Source organism: Hyposmocoma kahamanoa, unplaced genomic scaffold, assembly GCF_003589595.1.
Source record: "Hyposmocoma kahamanoa isolate Upper Pololo Valley unplaced genomic scaffold, ASM358959v1 102, whole genome shotgun sequence".
Classification (NCBI taxonomy): Eukaryota; Metazoa; Arthropoda; class Insecta; order Lepidoptera; family Cosmopterigidae; genus Hyposmocoma; species Hyposmocoma kahamanoa.
In genome coordinates this window covers 62,696-87,595 of record NW_020653337.1, presented here as the reverse complement: position 1 = coordinate 87,595, position 24,900 = coordinate 62,696, and the positions used below count along the sequence as shown (strand labels likewise).

At 39.8% G+C, this 24,900-nt stretch overlaps 1 protein-coding gene across 1 annotated transcript in view; it reads right to left on the bottom strand.

Moving 5' to 3' along the window:
• The window catches only part of LOC113232466 (neuroligin-1-like), a 66,484-nt gene that overhangs the window by 1,890 nt on the left and 39,694 nt on the right, over positions 1–24,900 (bottom strand). Inside the window, exons 2-7 of the mRNA XM_026467210.1 lie at positions 2,152–2,287; positions 1,821–2,013; positions 762–880; positions 526–678; positions 248–445; positions 52–187 (exon numbers count right to left, since the gene is read on the bottom strand). Coding sequence (XP_026322995.1) covers positions 52–187; positions 248–445; positions 526–678; positions 762–880; positions 1,821–2,013; positions 2,152–2,266 — 914 coding nt within the window. The 5' untranslated portion in view covers positions 2,267–2,287. The remainder of the gene's footprint in view (positions 1–51; positions 188–247; positions 446–525; positions 679–761; positions 881–1,820; positions 2,014–2,151; positions 2,288–24,900) is intronic.

Here is a 24,900-nt window from a genome sequence, read left to right as displayed (position 1 = left end):
TCTGCGAGGCGCGAGCGAGCAGACCGCACGCGGCGAGCCGGCGACACCCACCAGTGCTCCTCGGCGGAGGAGTCGCGCGCGCAGCGCAGCGCCTGCGCCGTGTGCTCGCGGGCCAGCGCCGCGTCCGGCGCCAGCGCGGAGGGACCGAGCGCCGAGCCGCTCAGCAGGAGCACGCGAGACGCCAGCCCTGGAGGAGTTCCATTCGCATCGGACCGTCCCGACGCCAGCGGAGCGGAAGGCCGCGTACCCTTGGCGTGCGGAGTCATGAGCAGTGCGTTGGCCAGCGCGGCGCCGGCGGCGTGGCCGGCCAGCGTGACGCGGCGCGGGTCGCCGCCGAACGCCGCCACGTTGCGCCGCAGCCAGCTGAGCGCCGCGGCCAGGTCCAGCAGCGCCGCGCCGCCCGCCGCGGCCGCGGGGTCGTCGGCCGCCCCCGTCGTTAAATAACCTGCCCCCGCACCCGTTACGTTTACTGCCCTTTTATCTTTTGTCGATCTCCGTTACGTCACTTGAAGCGGGTCTACCGACCTAATAATCCTAGCCTATAGTTGATAGTGACGACGAGCAGGTGCGCCCGCGCCGCCAGCACGGCGCCGTCGAGTGCGCTGGCGGCGCCCCATTCGTGCGCCGGACCGCCCGCCCACACCACCACACCGTAGGGCGCTTCCATGCCGCGCGCGCCTATGCGGACAACTCCATAGATGTAAGTGCCAATATGCTCAACAGTGGACGTGGACTCAAAGCAATGTTCGTGCGCGACTTACCGCTACCGGGCACGTAAATGTTGAGATACAGACAGTCCTCGCTCTGGTTGGCCAGCAAGGGCAACGTGGCTTTCAGCTCGTTGTACAGGCCCAGCGGCATCTTCGACAGGGCTGCACTCCTGTGCACCAAATGGACTCTTCAATCTGATTGTGCGCCTAAAGTCTTTCTCAGTGAGTGGTCAAATTATTAGACGAAGAATCACTTGATATGAAAATTTGTGTAGTGTCGCATTGTCGGGCGCTATCCGCAGTAGAGTCCGCACTCCGTCGATTGAATTTTGAAAGTAACTGACGAACACAGTCCATGTACACTGTATTGATTAGTTAGGCACCTACACCTTTTTTACTATACCAAGTGACGGGACGAACGAAGTGTGCCTGTCCATAACAGTTATAGTATTACTAAGTGAATGTTTTATTTGGAACTGTAATTAAACAACAAATATAAAAAACGGTATACTTGTTGCGGTTGACATGTTTGCAAACTCGTTCAGTACACTCGAGAAATTGTATGTATGTGCGTAAACACTTTATTGTGGTGCAAAGTAAATTACAAATTTTAAGAAACAATTTAAAATATTGGTGTTTTTTACTCGCTCGCTTTAGCGAGCTTATTCCTTAAAGGGATTTCTTCCAAATAACCTTTGCACAACTGACGGAAAAGTTGGTTTTTGGGCGGGGAATAAAAATAAATATTTTTATAACATCTAGTGACGGGACGAACAAGTCGTGCGCCTGAGTGTAAACTACACGCCTGTCCATAACAGTTGCAGTGCCACTCAGAGCTGTAAATCGCAGAGATCTGAAGGATACTGCCACTGCGCCCGCGTCACCCTGAGACATACGTTGACAAGTCCCATATGCCTGTAGTTTCACCAGCACACTTACCCTTCAAAACCGGAAAGCAGTAAAGCTCACATTACTGCTTGGCGGCAGAAATAAGTTGGGTGGCAGTACTTCCCTGAACGAACTCTTTCACAAGGAGCTGTACTGCTACTAGAACTCAACGACATGAGCAATGTAAGTAAAGAAAGTCACAAAAGTGAAGAAAGATCTCACTTGTTGGATATGTCTGGATAGCGCTGTGGGCAGACAGGCGCGAAGGCGTCGGCGAGACGCGTGCCGGGCCAGGGAGGCGCAGGCGGCGGCGGGCCGAGCCGCTCCGGCCGGCCAGCGAACGGCACGCCCAGGAACGCCTCCACCGGCTCCAAGCGCCGTGACGCTGGCTCCACGATAATGCCTCGTATCGCTCCTGCGCACAAGCAGACGTGTATGAACTACAAAGCATCGACCCAGATCCGAACCAGTGTCGGATCGAAGGTAAACACTGACATTATATTTGTAAGACTGCAAAAGCTATGTCGCTAGCAACAGCTAGTCGTAATGTTACCGTTCCCGGTGTGCACAATGCGGCTGCTGTAGCGCGGGCCGGAGGCGGCGGGCGGCGGCAGCGCCACCAGCAGCGCCAGCGCCACGCAGCTGCGAGCCCGCCGCAGGCCCTCCATGCGCCATCACGCGCACCACCCCTGTGACAACAAAACATTCGTTCGTGAATCTACTCCTCACATCTATTTGAGAGTATTCAAAAATAAATAAAATATAATTTATTCGCTTTAAATAGGGTAAGTACATGTTGGTGGCGAAATTAAATTGGAAAACTGAATCCTAATCAGCCTTAAAAAAGGAGCAAGCAAATATTCACAAGATTGTTATGTTATAGCATATAACATATAACAATATAACAACAACAATAACTTGAAGAGCTTGTTCGAAGACATTAGCGTCCACAGACCTGTAGTGTAGAATATAGATTCGCCGATTCGCGCTTCATTTTGGAGAAAAGATTACGAAAAATCTAATACGGGTAGCACTGGAAACCTTCACTGTGGTAGGACTCGTTTTCATTTATTATTTATTGCGCTGTGCGAAACGTGGATTATAATAATTGAAAAAAACAATCCGTCTTTAAATATTTGTAATGAGATATGATATGAAGTAGTTTGGGTAGGACGGTGTGATTGGTGACGTGGTGAGCTTTTGAGCTTCAGTAATCTTAAAAGTGGTAATGGATTTTATAGTTGCCCAGAACTTGTTCATAGTTTCCGCCAAATTGTTGCCAAAAAATATTTCATATATTTTAGTAATCTGTAACTGATCCAGTTCAGTAAGTAAGTAAGTGTGAGTGATTCAGTACCTACGTATTGCTACTGTTCACAGATTAAAAAAACCAGCGTAAAATCGAATCCATGCGTTTGTAACGATGTAAATTAATAATATTTTATTTGTTTTATTTATTGTGAGGTGTATGTATGTATGTATTCAGAAGAGTCCCGTGTCCAGCAGTGGAACGTATAGTTAGGGATATCGAGTCAGGAATGCACGCGAGCCATTTTTTATAGGCGACATCTGGTTCGGTTCATCTCCCCCTTTGCGGGGTATCAGGCAAGCCGTTTGTCCCGCTACCGCTTGGACGACGGCGCACTCTGAAATCTATCTCAGCGAGAGACGCACGCGCATTTCCTTAATAATAGCGTTTTCGTATGTGGTCTCCGCGAAGTACATTTTTTTGTAATTTAAAATAATTAAATCTTTAGTGTTTTTAAACCCACTTGTTTGGGTCCGAGGTTCCCGGTACCTTATTACCATTCTCCGCGTCGGCTGGCCTGAGCCCAGAGAACGACACCGTACCCCGGACGTCTATTCAGCGGACGCTGTCACCGCACCCCCGGACTTCATTTCGGTGGAAGGATCCGGTCCTGTTCCGGTTCATTCAACCCCGGACGTTACTTCGGCGGAACAGCCAGGGGAGTATAAACTGCTGGTCGTAGGAAGGCAAAAAGTACAGTGAATAACCGTTGGGTTTAAAACAAACCGTGCTCAAATAAATTTGTTTACAAGGGTAGTTCCTTCTTTTATTTAGAAGACCCCCGTAACACGTTGTATGTCCCATAAGGTACGAGCAATAGCCATCGATGCTTTAAAAAGTCCCGGTTTTTTAAAATATGAAGACACAAGTTTAGTGCACACTGGACCGAGAGACGACAAGTCGTACTAGATGGGTATTTACATATTTTCAATTCCCTTGTCGCGTTTAGCTTCGTTTTCTATTAGTGATGCTCGAATTTTGTGATTGACTATTGGTACTTCAATAAGCTTGCAGTTCGTCAGAATCAGATCCTTTTGTGGCCCGAAACGTTGTCAAGGCGAAAGCTGCACGGCGAGCAGAGAGCTGAGTAGATTTCGAAAAAAGAAACATTTCTTAGCCTAGATCAGAGCTGGGTATTTTTATTGTTCCCGGCGACTGACGTCAAAATTCGATCCAAAAATGGTGGAGTAGATAATAATATAGAAAAAACTAATTTCGGTCACGAGACACTAAAGTCTTTATCGTGGTTTCAAATGAACGGAGGATAAAACTTAATTTGCAAATATCAGAAATCTTTGTTTCGACACATGTAAATTAAGAGTCTCCAACACTGCATTTACACGGCATAACATAAGATATTGGCGGCTGGTGCCCAGTTTGCATCGCATACATTGACTTACAAATAAATGAACGACGGGTCTAATACAAAAACCACGAAAAAAATGTTCCAAGTCAACCTATTTAAACGTTGTGACATGTAAAGGAATATGAAAAAGCTAAAACGTTGAATTTAAATTGTAATGTCATCGCAGTACTGTCTAATTTTGCTTGCTTCGCTGTCGGTCGAACAAACGAAGACTAAAGCGTGAATGACGCTCTGTATACGATTTTAACGCCCTATAGGTTCGGACACTTTTTAGCGCGGACCCGACGTCCATAAGTCAATGATCGCATACATATTTTTATTATGAACATTTCCAAAATTGGATAATTTTGAAAATTAGGTTAGACTGGAATCATTGTAGGTTCTCATATTCCTATTAACTATGAGTCTATTGTCAAGGGAATTTACTATGGGTTCCCAGCAACTACGTCGCAACAACTACGTTCATTCAACACGCCATCTACACTATGGACGAGGTCAGTATCGCTGCTTTTCCGCATGCTTGTCAAGGCCGAGCAGATACCATTTCACCGGAGGGATGGAGAAGAGTAGAGTGTCCAGGATCACGTCGTTAAAGGAGACCGACCCAGACGACGTACCTGCTATCGTGGTGAAGGAGCTGCACAAGCTGCCCTCTGTCACATTCGACAACATCGACGTCACCAGGCTGCTGAAGGATATCACGTCCTTAAAAGCAAGACTTGCTGAAGTTCACTGTAAATTGGAGGCCTCGGATGACACCACCAATAAATTACGTGCTCTAGTTGTATTACTGAGTGCAGATTCAGTAAGTAGGTGACCGGAGGCTTGCAACGTGAATACTGTTGCGGGGCGTAAAACGCATCTATAGGCAGTTTCGAGTCTTAATCATATGGATGCGTCACCAACCGCTGCGTGCGATTCTCCGCGCCCCGCCGTTCGTTTTTCCGGGTAACCTATCACAAACTCGAAAATTTTTTTTGTACGAAATAAGTTTGTTCGAATTTTTACTACACCGAAAACCGAATTATAACGAAACAGTTGTTCTTTCAGGATATGTTGAATGTTTATCGCAAAGACACGATTATGTTCGGTTAGGTTAGGTTAGAGCAAAAAAAAGGCGGGGTGGGAGGAGGCCCTCCGATCGGCCAGTTCCGGGAGCAGCTCCTGGATGGTACACTCCCCGTATCTTGCGTGTGGTATTAATGCTATAGTCCTGTAACTTCCACATTCTTTGGAAGAGCCTTTTTTGTGTAGAGGGATAAACACCGTTTCTTTTTTTGCACACACTCATAACCCCGCTCTAGTTTCTGTCCAGTCTTTTGGCCATATACCAGTATTCCAGCTGGTGTTGCACATTTTGGCGAGGGCCGTTGTTCCCCTTTGACCTACGTTTTTAAATATTTCGGCTGTGATACTATCCTTTACCATGTGATTTCTTATAGTTAAGAGTTTTGATGGCATGTTCAATCTTCGACAGCAGGATCTCCAGCTCTTTTGTCGACCATGTAATATTAAGATTTACAGGCTCCTCAGTACTATATAATAATGTGCAATAGCTTCTCCTCGTTTCACTACGTGGACCACATCTGCAAGTAGACATCCCATTTTGTCTTCAATAGCACAGGGCCTCAGTTTACGCACTCCAGTTAATTCTTTTACTTTTTGATAAAAGGTTTCGTTTTTTTGTTGCATGTTGTTAGAGTTTGAGATATATTATGGATAAGCTCATTACAATCATCGTTTATTATAATCTTGCCGACAGCGACGTTGGATTTGGCGATAAATAGTGTTTTATTACATTATTATATATGTTATTCTGTAAGGTACGTATTTATGGATCTTTATAACCTGAGAATAAATTTAAAAAATCACTTCTGCAAGTAAATTTCAAAATAATTAATTCTTCTTTCTAATTTCTTCTTATAATTAATTCAAATGCATTTACGAGTATTATCAGGCCTATTAGTCCATGTCCAGTAAAGAAAATAGTAAAGAAATAAGTTTTCATTAATTCATTCAAAGGAGATTTTCGTCCAGTAAATTGATGGCTGAAAGTTAGCACAAGAAAAAGTCGGTTACTTTTTGTGCAAGTAAGGGGAAGACAAATCGTCTCCTTATGTCAGGAGCAGACAGGCTTGAATGGGCTTCGAAGGGACTGCGTGTGTAGCGCCCCCGCCCTCGACCCCTCTACCGCGTTTGTGACCCGTGCACGTGTGTTGACATTTTTCTCTCGCCGGAATGTAAAAAGGAGAGAGGCTCTTGCGAGTGTATTGGCAATGACAACATTATGCCACATTCCGAACTAAATGTGGCTCCAAACAATTTATTAGAGCGTCTGTTTTGTTATTGTCGATAAACAACAAACCTCGTTTGTATTGATGCGCAGAGAGCGACGCCGAACGATTTCTAGACAGTCTAGAATTTTACTAGTGGAAGTGACGTTGCGGGACTAAACACGATCACGCGCTGGCTAAAGCTGCCGCCGCCGTTGTCGTCCGCTGGCTTCAGCGCTACGTTTTGACTTAGGAATCTGTTCCCAATAACGACAGCATATTTCGCATGCCCGATTTCAAGTCTCACATTCTGTTTTTGCTATTATTTTTATTTATTTCTCAATCTTTACAGTGGATAAATCTTGTAAGCAAGTTTCATTCCATTTTAAAGATTGTACCGGGTTCGATTCCGTAGTTTTATTTTCCCTATGAGGGTAGAAAATTAAACCAAGAAATCCGAAAAATAGAATTAATTATAATAATAAAAAAAATTACAATTAAAAATTTCAATTAAACAAAAAGGTACATAAATTTAATACAGTCGTGGTAACGGGCCTTAAGACTTTAGGTATTCCGCTTCCGAGTATGGTACTCCCCTGTATTTGTGCCGGCAGAAGAAGGGCCACAGGACGAGTAGCAATTAGTAGTCGTTCAGCGGAAAGGCTTCGTCCTAGTCCGGGCGTAGTCAAGTGTATGAGCCCGGAGGAAGCTCAGCAAAGGTAGCAATTGCCGACCCGAAGGTAGTTTCCAACCCGAAGGTAATTCAATCCAAAGGTGACTCAATCCGAAGGTGATTTCCCTGAAGCGGGAACTTTCACTTTCAAAACTATTTACGTACATTAAATGTGATTGGAAGAAATAATCTTCAAGTTACAATAACAATTTAAATATTCCAAATCATGGATTTTTTATATCGGGAGCGAGGCCAAGCCGAGTGTGCACTGGCTCTGAGGACGTTATAACGCTGTCTGATAGGCGGGCGGGCGCCGGCGCCGGTTACCGCGCCTCCCCCCACTCTGTGTCCCTCAACATTCAAAAATGCAACGTTGGTTGCCATAGATTTAACCAACTTTGTCTATGGTGGTTTTAATGTTTTGTAACCAATTATTATTTAAAAATATGATATATTTGTTAAAGATAATATTTGTGTTCAATTTTTAATACTGTTAAACTTAAAAAACGATTTATTCAAAAATAACTTAACAACGTTGTAACGTTCCGTTACAAAATAGACCAATAAATGCTGTAAAATATGCCTTCTTCTACTAGTTTACCTCCTTGCTTATATGCATATATTATATCTGTGGAAATAACAATTGTAGTTTCTCAAATACAAAACAAAGCGAATATAATGTCGTAGTAGGACACAGCACTGGACGGACGATAACGACTCGTACAAGAGGTCGCGCCTCGCAGCTCTCAGCTGGCAAAACAACAACTTGCAAATCACGTTCGTAGATTACAGACTGCGATCATCCCAGCAAAAATCGGTACGCCCCTTAGATTATGCGGAAACTTTGCAAATGGTATTTCTTTGAAACAATAACCCAAAGTAGATAGAATTAAAAATTACGGATGGAATTTCTGAAGGAGGGCCGGAAAGTACTAAGTCAACGCGTTCTGGAATCTAGATAATAAGACTATCGTCATATTACAACTCCAGGCTATTTCAAAATTATCCCTAAATGTCATCATCAGTTACCCGCGCTGGATTTGGTTTATCATTTTTTTTACATTCATTCTGTAGCTAGCACGATAAAACAAGGTAGTTTTAGTTTTTTCTGTTCAAGTACCATAATTTAGTATTCAATTCCCACTTTTGACATGTCTGTTTAGAAGCAAGCTATGATAGTCTTGCTCTCGTGTCATGAAATACTACTCTATGATACTGACTTATATTTGCAGAGCGTCGCGGTTGACTCAACCAAACGACAGTAACTACAAAGATATACAACACGAGGGGAAGAAACCGCGCCTCGAGCGACCTGACCGAATGACCGAATGTGTCCATCTAGCTAATAGTCTAGACGCTAATGAGAGGCGGCGGTGAAGACAATGGAAGTCAAGGTTTGATATTCAACGTTCAAAATCGAGTCATATATTACAAAAAGGCCTTCATAATATGAGCAAAACATTATGTTCAATAGAACATAATTATAATTAGTGAAACTTGTCGATAATATATGACTTAACAGCTCAACAATCAAAACGACTTCAAGGAAAGAAAAATGTTCCTCACGACACATTTTTCTACATTTTTCGAATGCTACAGCATTCGAAAGAGGTATAAAGAAGGTTCATGTTAACACGTACTTATGTAATAGCCACTCTCGCTAAGGGCATTAATGCTACGGCGTGAACCCTTTACGAATTCGTAAGTGCCAGCGTTTTTGGTGGCCCCGGAGCTGCAATGTGCTTAAATGTGTTAACATGTCACAAGAGATCCGGTCTCCGCCGCGTGACTCCTCCCGATGGCCTCGCCGTCAGCGCGCAACTACGCCACAGCGGCAGCGCCGCCGGTAAGGCGTTACGCAAGGAACCCCCAAACCTCTGCCATGATATTGCAGTTATCGCTAGCGACCGCGTAAAATGTTTCTATACAAAATGTTGTTCTTATTGTGAAAGCTGGAGGCCCTGTATAATTTGCCACCCAAAATTGTGAAATAATTTACGCAGTCTACAGTAAACTCGTGGTAGAAGCACTGATCATCTCTAATCGAGAACGATTACAACTTCTAAGAACCGTGCCATAATGTACTACGCTTTAGTATCCCGCGAAACATAAATTTACTGACAGCACGAGCTCTTTGCGGTATTGTTTGTTTTAATAACGTTTAACCTAGTTAAAACTCGACCTCTATAGCCAACGTCTTTGCAGAAATTCGACGTTTAAGAATAAACTGCTGCAAATATGGATTGGTTTGTCAAAAATCGTAATGGAATTGGATTATTTACACAAAGCAAGAAAAAGGATGTCTTTTTTGCGTTAGTATTTACAACAAAACAAAATAAACAAATATAACGTAACTACGTTTATACAAAAGCGGCACAAACAAGCAATAAAGCCAATAGCCCCCGGCACTTGTACCAACAGAGGCTCCCTGTTTAAATAGCCAGATAAAGCGAACGTCGTAAAAGAAACAAAAAGTAAGAACTTCTTGTATGGTTGCCAAATAAACAGGTTGTTTCATTGACGGCCATCGCAACGAGTGAGTCGCGGCCGGCCAATTTTATTTTCCACGTTTATGCTCATACAATAACCCGGTCGGCGTCGGCCAGTGGAAATGCCACAGATGGAAACTGTGTCTCAATAAAAACTATTAAAGGGAGTGGGGAGCGGCGTGTAGGTTCTTCAAGTGTCCGTTGTAAAATCTGTCAAACTGAAATATGCCTGAAAAAATCGGGACATGCTACTTTGCTTTCACTCACTCCTCTAGTTATATCCTGAAATGAAGTTTTGGAGAAGACTGCTCAGAGTATCATAAACTGAGCAACGCACAAATTCCTCTATGCTTCAAAACTCGACATCTAGCAAGTTCTGCCACAACACAGTCCACGTTTGGAGTCTTCGCTTTCGTAGGCCTGGTATCCCTATGGAGTCTTTGGTGATAGAAGGTAAAGCAAAAAGAAACCGATGACGTGTAGAAAGTCACCAAAGATATACAAGATAGACCACATCAAGAGAGCCATTGCCGGATAGGCAGTCGTAAAAGAAGAAAAGCAGCGTCTTATTGTCGTATTAATACTATATTCTGTCAAGTCATGACTACAATTGCTCTGTCAAGAGCGAATCGAGTATGAAGAAGACGCCTTGTGCAATGTTTGGTCGCGCGTTGATCCTGCCAAACAAACACGGTCATTTGCAAAAAGAAAGATTGGCAATTTCGCAAGCGTATTTGCATTTGGTGCCCACCAACAAAAATTGACGCAAGTGGATCCATCTGTGGACACAGACATGATATTCGTCGTTTGGAAATTAAACTGGTCTAAAAAGCAGTGTATAGAAAATTTATTATGTTTGCCTCTTGACAAAAACTTTCTAATGAGATCGCTTGGTCCAACAATTCAACCAGTGCCGCGGTTTAGAGAAGCAGTTGTCAGTAGTGCTATAATATGTTGCTGATGATCAAAGCCACTTAACAAAATTTTACATATATGTTGAGTTAAGAACGTAAGGGAGACTTTGGGGATACACCCTCAATCACTGCTTTTGTCAGAAACTACTTGACAATCGCTTATTCACTTTTCGTTATCAATCCGTTAAGCCAGCAGTGACATAATAACGTCAGCTGATTACAATTAATTTATTTATCCACTTTTCACAGTAGTTAGTTGGAAGTACAAAAGATGAATCAGGTTAGAACGGATTTTAAATGTCGCGTGGCAAGTTTGCAGAGAGTGGCCGCGATTGTTCACTGTCCAAGTAACTCACACGAGAAGTCCATCTTGTGAACTGCGCGCTCGTTTTATTAAAGTATTGACCATCTCCATCACTCCATATTTTCACGTCATAAGATCACGTCAGGAGGTCTGCTCTCTTTCTCGAAAACGACATTTCGTTAACGCACGAAATTTAAACGAAGTTTAATCGATTACATTACTCTAATTCCTTTTCGATCGGGCGGGAGAATTTCGTTGTCATTTACAATTTTCGTGAACGAATGGAATGAAGATATTGTGTAGGTATTTCTTTTTATGTCAACTACGGTAAGTTTCGGTATTTATTTTAAGTTAAAATTAATACAATTGTTTTGCTTTATTTTTAAATTTTACATTTAATATGTGGTTCATTAAGCATTTCTTGTAATATACCTGCAGAAAACATAAAGAAAGTAATAAAAATCTATTTACGACGAAATTAAAAGAGATACTATAAAATACTCATTATTATCCGATTAGTTTGAAAAGCACTATTTCATGCAAACCGTGGGTGGTAAAAGCATGCCAACCAAAAATATCAGTAAATTAGAAGCTACTTATTTATTAAAATTTGTATCTTTGTATACATTTTATTCAAAATACTTCATACAATAATTATTTTTAATATCCAGATGCAGACGCTTGAAGCTCTCGGCAAGATTTTTTGTAAACAGTAAACTGATTGTATTTTATGAAATTTTACAATCTTTATTTTCATTAGGTAAAACTTTATCTTCTACATGTTTTCCAAAATTTGCTCTAACAGAGCTCTTACTCTTCAGCCGCATGTAGAGCTTGAGCCGAAAAAGCATCTGATTCATCTTCTTGGAGTTCATCTTCTTCCAACTCGAGAACATCCAATCATAGGCTCGATTTCATGACGTCTTTCTTTTAAAAATAATGGGGCACTAGTTCTTGGCTCAATTCTTAAAATAATTACCAACTTAGTCTGTAATTTCTTATAAATTCTAAGTCGGGAATTATACTTTATACTTAATTGATTGCGCTGGCGGCGAGACGGTTCCTTGTACGCTCTAAGCGACCAATAAAAGTGTTCTTGCAGCCACTTTAATCAAATTTTTAACAAAATTCTCACTTGCGAAAATCAAAAGGTAGTTCACTGTTCGTTTCATCAATTTGAGGTTAAAATTGAAGAATTATATGTCAAAATCAAATTTTCGTTCGGACGTTTCATGAATTAGAGTAAGGCTTCGAAAAACTAAACGTCAAACAATTTTTGTACGAACGAAGTTTTGCAATGATAAATTGTGGTAATAAACGTGCGAAATTTCGTTTCTAGTTGAAAAAGAGTAGACCTCCAGTAGGGCTAGTACGATAGGGCGCAACTTGCGCGAGACCGACTTAAGGCGTGATATCTCTATGCGAGAATAACAGTATCTCACGCTATATGTCGCTGTCGTGCTAGCCATACTGATGTCTGATTCAAACGCCACCAGCGCCATCCCCGCTGCGACCTTACACTGGTAAAAGAAGCCATGATCGAGAGTAGTTATTGTGATTCATAGATAGTCTAGTACTCGTAAATCGTTTCTCTAATTATAAGGAAAGAATACGTTATAATATTAGCTAAGATTTATTCTTTCGTAAACCACATTACATAAACAATGGACGGAATTCCGCTACACTACGTCCAATGGTAACTGTCTCCGACATTTTATATTTCAGATTGTATATCCGTCATCATCATCATCATTATAACGGTTTTTTGGAAAAAAAACAAATGATGATCTGAATAATGGTTTACTTTCCAAAATATCACTTCGCGAAAACCTAAGAACTCGAAATATAAACAAATAAATAACAACTTGTGTAGATTCCCCAATGATTTTCATTAAATCTTGAGCAGTCACGAAGTGTACGGTTATAACTATTAAAATTGATTGGCTAAATAATATCGAGGCCACCCGTTTCACTTCCTTTAATTGGGTATAAAGGAAATTAGATTTTAATCTGAAGAAATTAATAAGCGTTTACTACTTAATGAGGTCAATAACCAGGACTTCGTACCCTTATCAGAACACGTTAGTAAACGTTTTTTGCTTAAACGCTGGCTGTGCAGCGTGCACGTCACTGGCCTAAGGACGGCCGTCGCCGTTGTCCGCTGAATCAGAGCGAAGTGCCCTACCGGGCGGTAGGGCACCGATTCATTGCGGTTGTGAACGTCGCGTATATTTATGATACCTAAATAGTCTTTGCGAAGACTCGGCGTTTGCTGGATTTTTCTGTTTGTATTCCATAAGTAAATAGCAACACCGGCCGAACAAATCTTTTACAATCGCCCAGGCGTCTGCCTGCGATCGATCACAGCTCCGTTTGCAGATCCACATCTTATTGCTCTACCACTATATCGCTCGACGGCCGCGGAACCTACAGGTGAACAAAATATGAAAAAACGTAAAGTATAAGTAAAACAACGTTTGTCAAATGCAATACGTGCACACTGAATAAAAATTGATATTTTTATACCAGTATTGGTATCTCGATTAAGGCGGTGTGGCTACGAAATAGGAATGAACTGCGAATTCGTATATATGTATAAGTAGTAATGATTTATTTATAATTTAAAAACAAGTATGTAGAAATTTGACTCAGAAAAATATTTTCCTTCAAAAACCTTCGATTCGAATCGAAATCATTATTGCTATCAAATATAATCGAAAATAATCTTAAATATCACGTGTCCACTGACTGTAATAACAATAATAACTAAAAAAAATAAATAAAAAATAAAAATTCTGTATTTATTTGATTTCGGTTCATAAAAGTACGAACTCAGACCAGCCAAAAGGCTGAGAAAACGGAAACATATTAATAATAATGTAATAAATGTGCCAGGCAACCACACGAATTACCTGGTCTCAAACTAAAGAATTCCATGCACTTTGAGTAACAGAGTAATGAAATTATTATTATTAATCCGACGCACCACCTAGAACCTCGATCAGCGCCAATTTAGAAATGTTCGTTTCGGGAGCAACCGAAGTCGTCAAATTAAACAAATAATCAAAAAGTGTGTAACTTACCTTCTCGTGTTCAGTAGGTACGGAGAAGAACGATAATTCTGTTTTTGAGGCACTCTTGTTCAAACAACCATAAACACAACAATAAACACGTCTACTACTTGAGGTCATCTTTTAAACATCGAACGAACGCTTCAATTCTATAAAGAATGGCGCGTGGGACAACTCGCGTTAAGCAACGCAAGTGCACTATAAGATTATGCGAATGTGACCGTCCGTGCTATCGTGCAATCAAGGCGTGCACACACGCACGCCGCGCAGCTACGTATGTATGGAGTTACCGTACGTTTTCTTATTCTTCTGTGGTGTTAATCTCAATGTAACACAAAAACCACACCTCTAGATGCGGCATAACACGAGGGGCTTGTCGTTGGTTCTGATTGTTACAGGAGGTGGTTATTGGCACTCAACTTAAGCGGGTTTTAGTTACTGTAACGCAAAAACCATAAAATCAACAGTCTGTTTAACGTAGTTTAGGTAGCCTATTATGACGATGCTAGTGTATTTTCGGGCAAATGTTAAACGGCCGTCGTCAACGCCGATGCCAGCCACCTGGAGCGCGCAGGGCGCCTTATTACGCTGACGTTTCAATTACGGAGGGCTTTTTCACGCTCGCAAACGACTCCTCGACAGAAACGCCAAAACAATAAATTGGTAGGTGTCTCGTCACATCACTTGGGTACAATCAAGGAATTCTGATCGCACATTTCATAAAAAGTAAATTAACGTCAAGTTCTCTTCCGTTTTGCAGTCACGGAAAAGTAAGCACGATCGGAATTGCGATTCTAAAACTCAATAGATACCAACCGCTAAACGTGCCTAGGTACCTATCCGCTTTCTTAGACATTACTACAAAGCACCGGAACAGCTCGGGCTATTTTATATACGAGTATATCTTTATAACCATGCGGTACTACACCGTTTTGAAAAAATATGATATATTAACTATGTATACTAAAATTCGTAATTCTCTACCTAACTTGAAATAAATAGTTGTGACAAACAACAACAAACTCAACAACAAAATAGTTCGTCATTTTGAATTCACTAAGCGACAATTAAATGGCTGTGCTATTCCGCGCCGGTCTCGAAGGTGGTCGTGTAAATTTGCACCAACTAAGACCGAAAGCGGCGCCCGAAATAGCTTTATGAAATTATAAACTTCTCTAGCGCGCTGCGGTTCACGTAAATAAAAATCAATTGGATCGAATGAAACAGCCCGCCGACAGGCAGTAAGAATTTGTAAATGGTTTTTTCGCCGCAAAGTATTAGAAGGCTGTGTGGCCTTAGCACTCCATTCAATTCTCATTCGAGGAATTTGCCAACACTCATGGCGGGCAAGTGGCTTTCTCTATGTTCTATAATTCTTTCAAATTACTTTATGATCCATGTTTCCCATAGAGGTAGTTTAACTTAGGTTAGAAGAGTCGTCTCTAGGTAGCCGAGGTGTTAAAAAAGTGGTGAGCGTAAACGTTCCCTACTACAGCCATACAGATTAACAAAAGGTTGCTTTGAAAGTCGCAAAACAATAATCGTATGCGATATGGGATATCATTGATAATAAAACTAAGAAATTCACAGGCAACTACTTCACTGTAAATGAATCACTGTATGTAAAGATCCAAATATTATGACGCAAAAACTTTATGACCATTTCCATGTAAATCGTTGCAGTAGGCAAGTAAAAATTACACTCTTCAAAGCCTACTGCCAATCGTTTTATGCGAGCAGCCTGTGGTTCAGTAATACTAAACGGTCGCTTAGTGCCCTACGGGTCAAGTATAATAATGGGTTTAGAACGTTATTGGGGCTGCCTCGTTTCTGCATCTACCATGTTTGCAGAGGCGCGGGTAGATGACTCCTATGCCATCATCCGCAAAAAGACAGCCTCACTGCTCAGCAGACTGCAGGGCGGCACCAACAGCATTCTACTGGTCATACCTGACAGATATGACCTGCCTAAATGAAGTCTTTTATTCGGGTCCGAATCAAATATCTCTCAAAAATCTCATATGAGTCTATTCGATCGGGATGCGAGAGAAAGAAAATTTGACTTGTATTTTTATTTTATTTTCTTTGTCACTAACATACTTTTCTAAAGTCAGTTTGTAAGATGCTAACACTATTGGACCAGAACTTGTTCTTGTCTGAATAAATAATTATATTATTATTAAGGAGTGGAATTCCCTGCTTACGTGCTACATCGTCGACCTCATTGTCACTTTCCATCAGACGAGACGGTGGTCTAAGGCGCATTTCTTTTTTATAAAAAAAGCATGTCAAACCACAAGACTAAATCTAAAAACGCTGCCAACGCCGTTAGAGATTGAAATGTGGTACGAAAGTTAAGGTATAAGTGTGATGTTATTTACCCTCCTTTACCTTTTGAATCTTTGCATTGAACAAAGTGTATTTCAAGTGAGTTAACAACAACTGTCATAAAACCTCTCAAAATAGAAAGTGAGGGGGACGATTCGGGTGCCTCGGTGCTCTCGTGTAAGTTTCTCGAAAAAGTGAATATTATACAACTTCACTCATACCTGGAAGTCAATAATGTACTGACTTACCAACAAAAACCCTTATGTGAGGATATGTCCATAAATTTGGCTATGTACTAAGAATCTAGATACATTAATGTACAAGTGCTAATTTTTTTTTGGTTATATTTAAATATTCGTTTAAAATGACAAACATATCTAGAATAGGTATAATGTAATATTTGCGCTTCTTTTGCTTTCTACGAGGCTACCTTTACTATGATATAAATAGAACATTGACCATATTCCCTGTAAAAAAACTCTTGCAAAAAGAAAGTTACAGAGTGGTTACAGGAGCTATGTTATGACGAGACTGAAAAATTACTGACTGATCCAGTTTAGTTACCCGTACATGTAGATATTTAATTTGTAAATAAATCGAAATATAACATACACACACAGATCTTCACAAACACGCACAAACACACACAAACAGAAAAATTAACCCTACTAACACTAGATTCAAACACTTTTCTTCTTCTTTTAAAATGAATTAAACTTGATTAATTGTTTATCTCACTGTTACCGCATTGGAGAGTTCTAGAAATTTAATAAATATTATTGGAAATGTTATCCTCAAGGGGTGGAGACCTGGTATCCTGAAACTTAGGCCTTGAGCCTAGCCTAGGCATCAGTCTCCCACAATATCTATAGAATAGTTCATAACTTATTTTTTTACATTTATTACCTTGCATTGTGGTGAGAAATAAATAAATTATTATTATCATTATTATCTCTTTCAGAATCTCGCCTCTCCCAAGGCCTAAAAGATTAATTTTGAATTTTTATATGAGTTTCCCGGCACTGGCACATTTGGCTGGGTCCAGGGACTCAGGTTCAAGAACCAGCGACCAATATGTGCCGTATCCAGCAGGATCGCCTTCTGCATTTGTGCTGGAAGCGACACGCCACAGAAATCCAACTGCCTCAAGCTGTTAGAAAGGCTGACACGCACAAGGTGCTACAGGTACGCTCTATCTCACGTTCAGGTGTGGTAGACGCGGCGACGGTTTTAGTTATACCATCAGCTAGCAATTTCAATCACAAACACCACAATTACCATTAAAATAAAAATGAAAATAACGACTATATATAATATTTATACAAAAATCACCTATTCGCTCGCAGCGTACTCACTCTCGCTATCGCTTCTGTTAATCAGGGTGCTAAATTTTATCCAGGGCTTATAGAAGTGCTACTGTTCACGTTATTAGATGTCTTAGTGCTTGGAGTTTCGTTTTTGCAGTTAGACTCTAAGTGTCCGTAGCGCCTGCACCGTTTACACTTTACTATCTCTTTGTTACATTTAGCTATAGTATGTCCACCTTCACCGCAGTTATAACACGTAATATTACTGGAATAAGGCTTTCTACTAAACGTGTCAAAATTGTTCTTAAGCGGAAGCGTGTTCGCAGTACGTGCCTCAGGCGCCGAGTGTCGAAATGCTATATTATCTGCTAATGTGGTAGATACGCTTCGCAGGTAATTAAGAATTTGATCGGGTTCAGTAAATTGTGCACCCTGGACGTTCATCCTGACATTAATGTCATATATACCATGAGCTAGGCAATCGACAGCTTGCCTACCCTTCAGTTCACAACGATTGATTAACCTTATTTTGTCGTAATAATACTTGACGAGAGATCCGTTACGCCTGCTTTTCCTAGCCAGCATTTCAGAAAGCATATCTCCATAATTTTGATCGCATGGAAATGCCCTTAACAATTTTTGCTGCCATTCGTTCCAAGTATATTTCACACTGGTTAGTCTATTATACCACTTTTTAGCCAGCCCAGTCAATTTTGGCAAGGCATGAAAAACGATTTGACGTTCCGACCATCCGTAAATTTCCGCAGTTTCATTTATTTTAGCTAACCAATCCTTCATAGATTGTGATCTTGACTTAGGGTCAAATTCAGTTATCGTATTTTGAGCACCGTGTATCTGTATAGTAGGCGGGACAGCAGAACGTGCAGTTCCGCTTTCTAATGCTTCCACTAATAACTTTACTAAAGATGTTTCCTGTTTCAATATCGAACCCCTAGTACGTCTACTGTTTGTGCTCCTATCAGAACTAGAACCTTTTGAAGAGGAACGCGTCCTACGGCGTTTGTTCTTATTGCGACGACGCATATATGACCTCGAACGTCGTTTTCTCGAGCGAGAATCCCTGACGGGAGACCGAGAGCGGCGTGACCTCTTCGAACGGCGATCATGCTTTCTTACGTAAGATCTATAACGGGACCTACGCAAGGTGTGAGAGTTTGATCTCGATCTAGACCGAGTTAAAACGCTTTCAAAAGAACGACGACTCGTGCTGCGGGACGCACTCCGTGTTCGCTTCCTACTACGCTTGTGCTTACTGGTAGCTTTTGTACCAGAGCGCCGTCTACGCTTAATATGTTCCGAACGATATAAATGTTCACATTCTAGTGCATTCTTTTGTGTACATGAGTAAGTCGATACTGGTTGTAACGGTGGAGTAACAACGCTTGTGTGTCTATCGCAAGCGACCACGGGCGATAGGGGTAGCGAGTAACGAGCAGACATTACTTAAGAGTCAGAATTATATGCTATTTATACGAATTTGTATTGTTATATTTGTAATCAAGAATAAGCCAGCTGATGGCTAAAACTAATTACTGCAAATAAATAACATTGTTTAATCTAATGATGTTTAAAACATGTAGCTATTGTAAATAACTGATTCCATTGTAATTGTTTAACGTTATACGTAAATAACCATTATTGTAAATAAAAGGAATTTCAGTAAATTGAATAATAATAAAATATATAAAAAAAAAATGGTAAACAACCATAATTCATGTCATCATAATTTTAAGAAGTATAAGGATTTTGTCCGTTTATCAACAAAAATAAAAATAAATGACTCAATCTGTGCACTCAATTTTGTGTTGTAACTTCACTGATATCTACAACAAAATTATTGTCATTCAAACTAATGTAGTGAAATTTAATAGATGTAACACACAGACGGACCTTGTTCTGTTCGATATTTGAACAAAGTGTATACCGTGAGGGGGAAACCCCTGCGACGATTACAATACAATACTAAACATATCCTGGGGAAAACCGCAGGGACGATAGTACAATTTATTACATAACGTCGCAATTAATTTTCTTTTCTACTATGGTTAATATAAAAATATAGTAAATGACTACTATTCAAAAAGTAAAAATGATAGTACAATACCTTAACAGATCGAGAATACGTTGTGAGCCTAGTGTATAATCCCTTCTTCTGAATTGTTAAAAAAAACTTACTTATTGTGTTTCAAACCAATCCTTTATTTTTATGCTTCGTCTTAAAGTCTCCAGAACTTTAGGATCGTCAGAACTCTGGGAGACTTAAAAAATTATCAAGAAATTTTCTTTATTCACCGATCGACAGCGACTCAGGTGACGGTCTCTCATCCACCCGTTTTCCGACTCTTGCTTTTTTTTTAAGTCTCTCATTCGTTCGAAAATTTTACACAAACCAATAACGATACAAAATTAAAATTAAATAATACATTTTAACCATAAATCTAACAATACAAACTTAGTGAGTTGCTTAAGATAGATACAAGATATCAAATAAATATTATTCATAAATGCGCAATTGCCCATCTGTGGTCCACAACAGACCCACAGTTGCAGAAACTACTTTCGCCAGTTAAACTTTTTGACAGTGCCCTCGTTGTATGAAAAGAAACGAAACAGCCTGATTTATGCGATGCCATCCTGAACTTTGTCGTTTGGTTACAAAGCACGATGTCCTAACCAACTACACCAAAGAGCTTGTAAAATAACATTACTTCAGAAAAGTATGTACCAAAAATGTGTTTATAAAATTGCTATTGTCGTTAAAGCAGAGTGAGAATCTCGTGAAATTTAAACTTAGGTTATATAGATGTTTAATTGAAAAATTATTGTACTAATTAAAAAACTTTACAATTAGGTATATTGAGACATGAATGTGACTGCATATGATGTTAATTATTTACAGATAAACTTCATATTAATGACGTTTATTTTTAATGCCATGACTTTTATAAATTTTATGTCTTTTACTGCGTGTTTTTTTCACTAAATAATTGTTCACTAACTTGTAAAGGTGAAAGGCGTGTAATTAGTGATAATTATTCATGATGTCAATGTTATTAAACATTGTATTTTTTTCATAACGAAAACACATGTATATGTGCAATGACATTACATACACAAAAGCCAGTGCAAGATGGTATGATGAATACGAGTTAGGTCACTTTTGCACAGGGAAGGTATAAGATAAAGGCTGGAATTTATGAGTAAGTACTGCCATAAAAAAGCCTTTGTTATGTTGAGCACAAAAGCGGCTTATCAGAGGGCGCGCGCATAAATTCCCGCCAATAAAACGGCGGGCGTACCACAGAGCCGCGACACCGTACCGTCGGCGTCGCGCTGGCCGCTCCCGTGCTCGTACTGGCTCGTAGGTGAGTGGAGTATTTGCGTACTGTACCCATCCCCCCCCTCCCGTTCGCCGGCCGACCGACCACCCGACTAATATTAGTTTGTCATTTCCCAAGGCGACGTATCATTGAATAGGCGAAGGTAAACGCAAGCCTGAGTAAGTTGGGAAAAACGGATAGTTATGAGGTCGCAGGTAGTCCCGGGCGCCGTCGTTACGCGACGACGATGTCCCCTTTGTACGCCTTTGAATACTTTTTCGATTTGACTTGACGGTCGAAAAAAGATTTCGGAATACCTCGGGAGCTTATTTTCTCGCTTTTCGCTACAGTAGGTCGGGCTCGAAACACTTTCGCCGGAAAACTTAGATATTGTGTTGTGAACAAAAAACACTTTATTCGAAGTCGTTCGACTGAAAAACCATTCTAGATTTTCGCAATTTTAGTATCACCAAACTTCAATACTAAATGTTTTGTCTCTGAAAACGTTAATGCATCGAACATTTAGGAACGAGACGAGCTCTCGAATTCCGGCAAGTATTACTAATTTCTCAATGAGACAGGCACGATGGGACAACGCCGGATATTTTTACGTATGGGGCTAATAAACAAGGGAAGCGATGAGGAGCCTCGCGTCATCAATAAAAGAAACAAAAAAGTCGAGCGCACAAAAGGACCAATCTGGACCTGTCGTCAGACATAACGAGCCTGCCACCGCCGGCCGGCGATCAGCAGCGCTCGATTTCGAATTCCGGTAGTGGCGCACTCGGGCCTTGAATGTAACTTGATTGTGCAAACCCAATATCCGTAATACTGGTGGTTATTTAAGGCAGCGGCCGCGGCGGCCACCCCGCGCCCCGCCCAGTTTTGTGATTGTAAGATATGAAGCGGACACTGGGCAGTGGAATTGTTTGAACAGGATCACCGCTATTGTTGGTCGACTTGGATTTATCTCCATTGTTCGCAACATCAACTCGGAGAAAATGAATAGGACCGAATTGCTGTAACGACTCGAAAGAACACCGCGCCCTGTTAACTCCATTGAATTGACAAATATACTGGTTGCCAAACTACGCGGAAAGACCTGGGCTTCACTTATAATATTTTACTTCATAATTATGAATTTTTATTACAGCAGCAGCGGAGCTCCTTGTGAAAAAGTTCGTCCAGGGAAGTCCTGCCACCTTATCTCTTTCTGCCGCCAAGCAGTAATACGTTCCTCAAGGAGCACACTTTATACGCCTTAAAACTGTTATATCTATAAACAGTCTTAATATGGTATATATTTAGATAATAGTTCTCCATAAATGGTTTTAGCAAAAAGAAATTGTTCTTGTAGACTTATTTCACTCAAGTCAAAATTTTAAAACCTTCTTAATACCAAACAACTGAATTAGGTGTAATCTCTCTTAAGATTTACTCTTATAGTCCTTATTTTAAGTTCATCTGCAGAACAACTGATTATAATAAAATTGTTCTATACACATCCTGTAAAGTCTATTAATACTCTAAAAACTAGTGTTCTTAAGTTTATTCTAGATATATTTAATTTATAGGCATTCTGTAGTGTTTGTACTTATTGACTAACACGTTATAGCGCGTCTTCAGTAGATTTTATTTCAAAAAATACTACAATTAGGGTTTTTATTCTAGTGGACGTTGTAAGAGTACATGCAAAATGGATAAAGTAAAAAATATTAAAAGATCTGGTGGAGGTGATGAACCTTGGATATTAAATCACATCATTCGATACAATCATCGTTGCCAATGCCAATTGTTCAAAATCCCCAAAAATCACGGTTAAAATCCCCAAATTTGAGGAGAACAAAGTTCATATTCCCCACAAATTCCCCACATCTCAGTTTTCATTATTTATTACAAATATATCGCTTAAAAATATAATAAAGAATTAAGAAACTCAAAACGTAATAGTCTATTACGTTTGCTGTGAATGTAAACCGAATGTAAAACTAATTATAAAACTAGATGACCTTAAATCGTTTGTTTATTTTAATTAGATTCAACATTCATCTGTAATCAGTCTTTGAAAAAAAAATCATTTTTCCTTGTCTTACAAAATTAAGTAAATTGATTATTTGTTGTGCATTTGGTGACACTATGTTAACGTTAGAAATATTCAATGAGTTTCGACCTATATTTAATATTTAAAGTTGACGATTGGTAATTTGTGGTGTGGTACCAACTGCTCGGCTTTGTTTATCAATAGGTGATTTCGTTTTGCTTCATACCGGGGACCGGCCTAAGCGGGGAAAAAGAATCGCGAACTCAACACGCACCGACTGGTAATTTTACAATTCAGAAACAAGTGCTCTAATAATAATTCTATTTAAGCTGCTTGATACTAATACGAGTGATGTGCGATGTAGAAAAACACGTCGATATAGTCCATCACAATGTTTCCAACAGTAACGATCAAACTAGCGATGCATCAGCAATTGATAGATTAAACAAAATGATAAAATGTTAGAATACCCGCATTTTCCTCGCATAGCGCCAATCCCCACAAAATCCCCAATCTAGTTGAAATTCCCCACAAATTGGCAACGCTGGATACAATAGTCGTAATTCGCTACGAGCCGGTCATGGCTTTGTTTGTTGATAAATAAATAAGCATTGTGAAATAATTCCGTGTTCTGAAGTGATAAAAACAATTTAAATGACGCGTAAACTACTGTACTTCAATGTTGTGTATGTGTTTTGTGCCGTCTATCAATAGAATACAGTGAAATCATTGTGTGAAATGTGGTTGGCGTGAAGAAATAACCTCAATTTTGTAATGAAAATTTTATTTCTTCCAACATAAGTTAGGTAAGTCATTAAAATATTCCTTATATTTATATGATAGGGAATTTATCCACCTTTCTAGTCATTTATAACACATTCCATATAATTTCACCGAATAACGTTTTTTTGCGACAAATTGGATTTTATAAATTTTTTTTTTGACCTAGTGTTTCTAGTGTTTTTAAAAGTTTTTTATTGCATAATACGCTCACTATTCGCTATAACTTTTATAAAGGTTTTGTAATACTGTCAAAAGAAAAAATCGCTTAGAACATCACGTTTTGTAGACAATCATAAAAGCTTCATAGGAGTGGATATTTTTCTACAAGATCAACTACACTAAAGCAAGTAAAAAGAATCTTTTCGTAATCTAAAGTTTTTCTATAGATAAAGCTATAGACTAGACTAGATATTGCTCCCAACAGTGTTTTGAAAAAAGCTTTCAATCCTTATCGCCATTTTTATTTAAAAAAAAGAAAGAATATGAAGTAGCCGAGAAAAATTTGTTTTCTTTTAAAAAAGTAAATCTTAGTTGAAATTAGCTTGAAGATGCCTAGAACTTCTTGGAAATGGTTTGTTTTGTGAGTCATTTTGTATATTTAAGCTTTGTATAAATATTTAAAACCGAAAATCGATAACTGTATTTTTATTAAGTTTATATTTTATGACAGGTTTTACTTCACTTTTCACAATGTATTTAAAGGCGCACGTCAATTCGCGCTTTCTAACCGATTAAACATTGCGCGAAAAAGTCAGAAATATTATATCTAATTTTGCCATGTTGCAATTTTGATAGTTTATATTTTGTAAGCCATTAAGCTTAAAATCTATTAGTATTAAGGGAATTGCGTCTTATGTTTGCAACGCTCTAATATTTTAGTTTTAAAATAGAAAAATAGAATAATCGCATTCAAGAAAAATATTATAGACTATAAATTATCTGAAAACTGTCTACAAGACTAAATCAAAGTCAAAGTCAAAGTCAAAGATTATTTTATTCCATAGGTAAAATAAATTTACACTTGAAAACGTCACATTTAAGCTACTGCTCGTTCATTACGCTGACCTCCCTGAGAAGAACGAGCAAGAAACTCTAGGGATTGC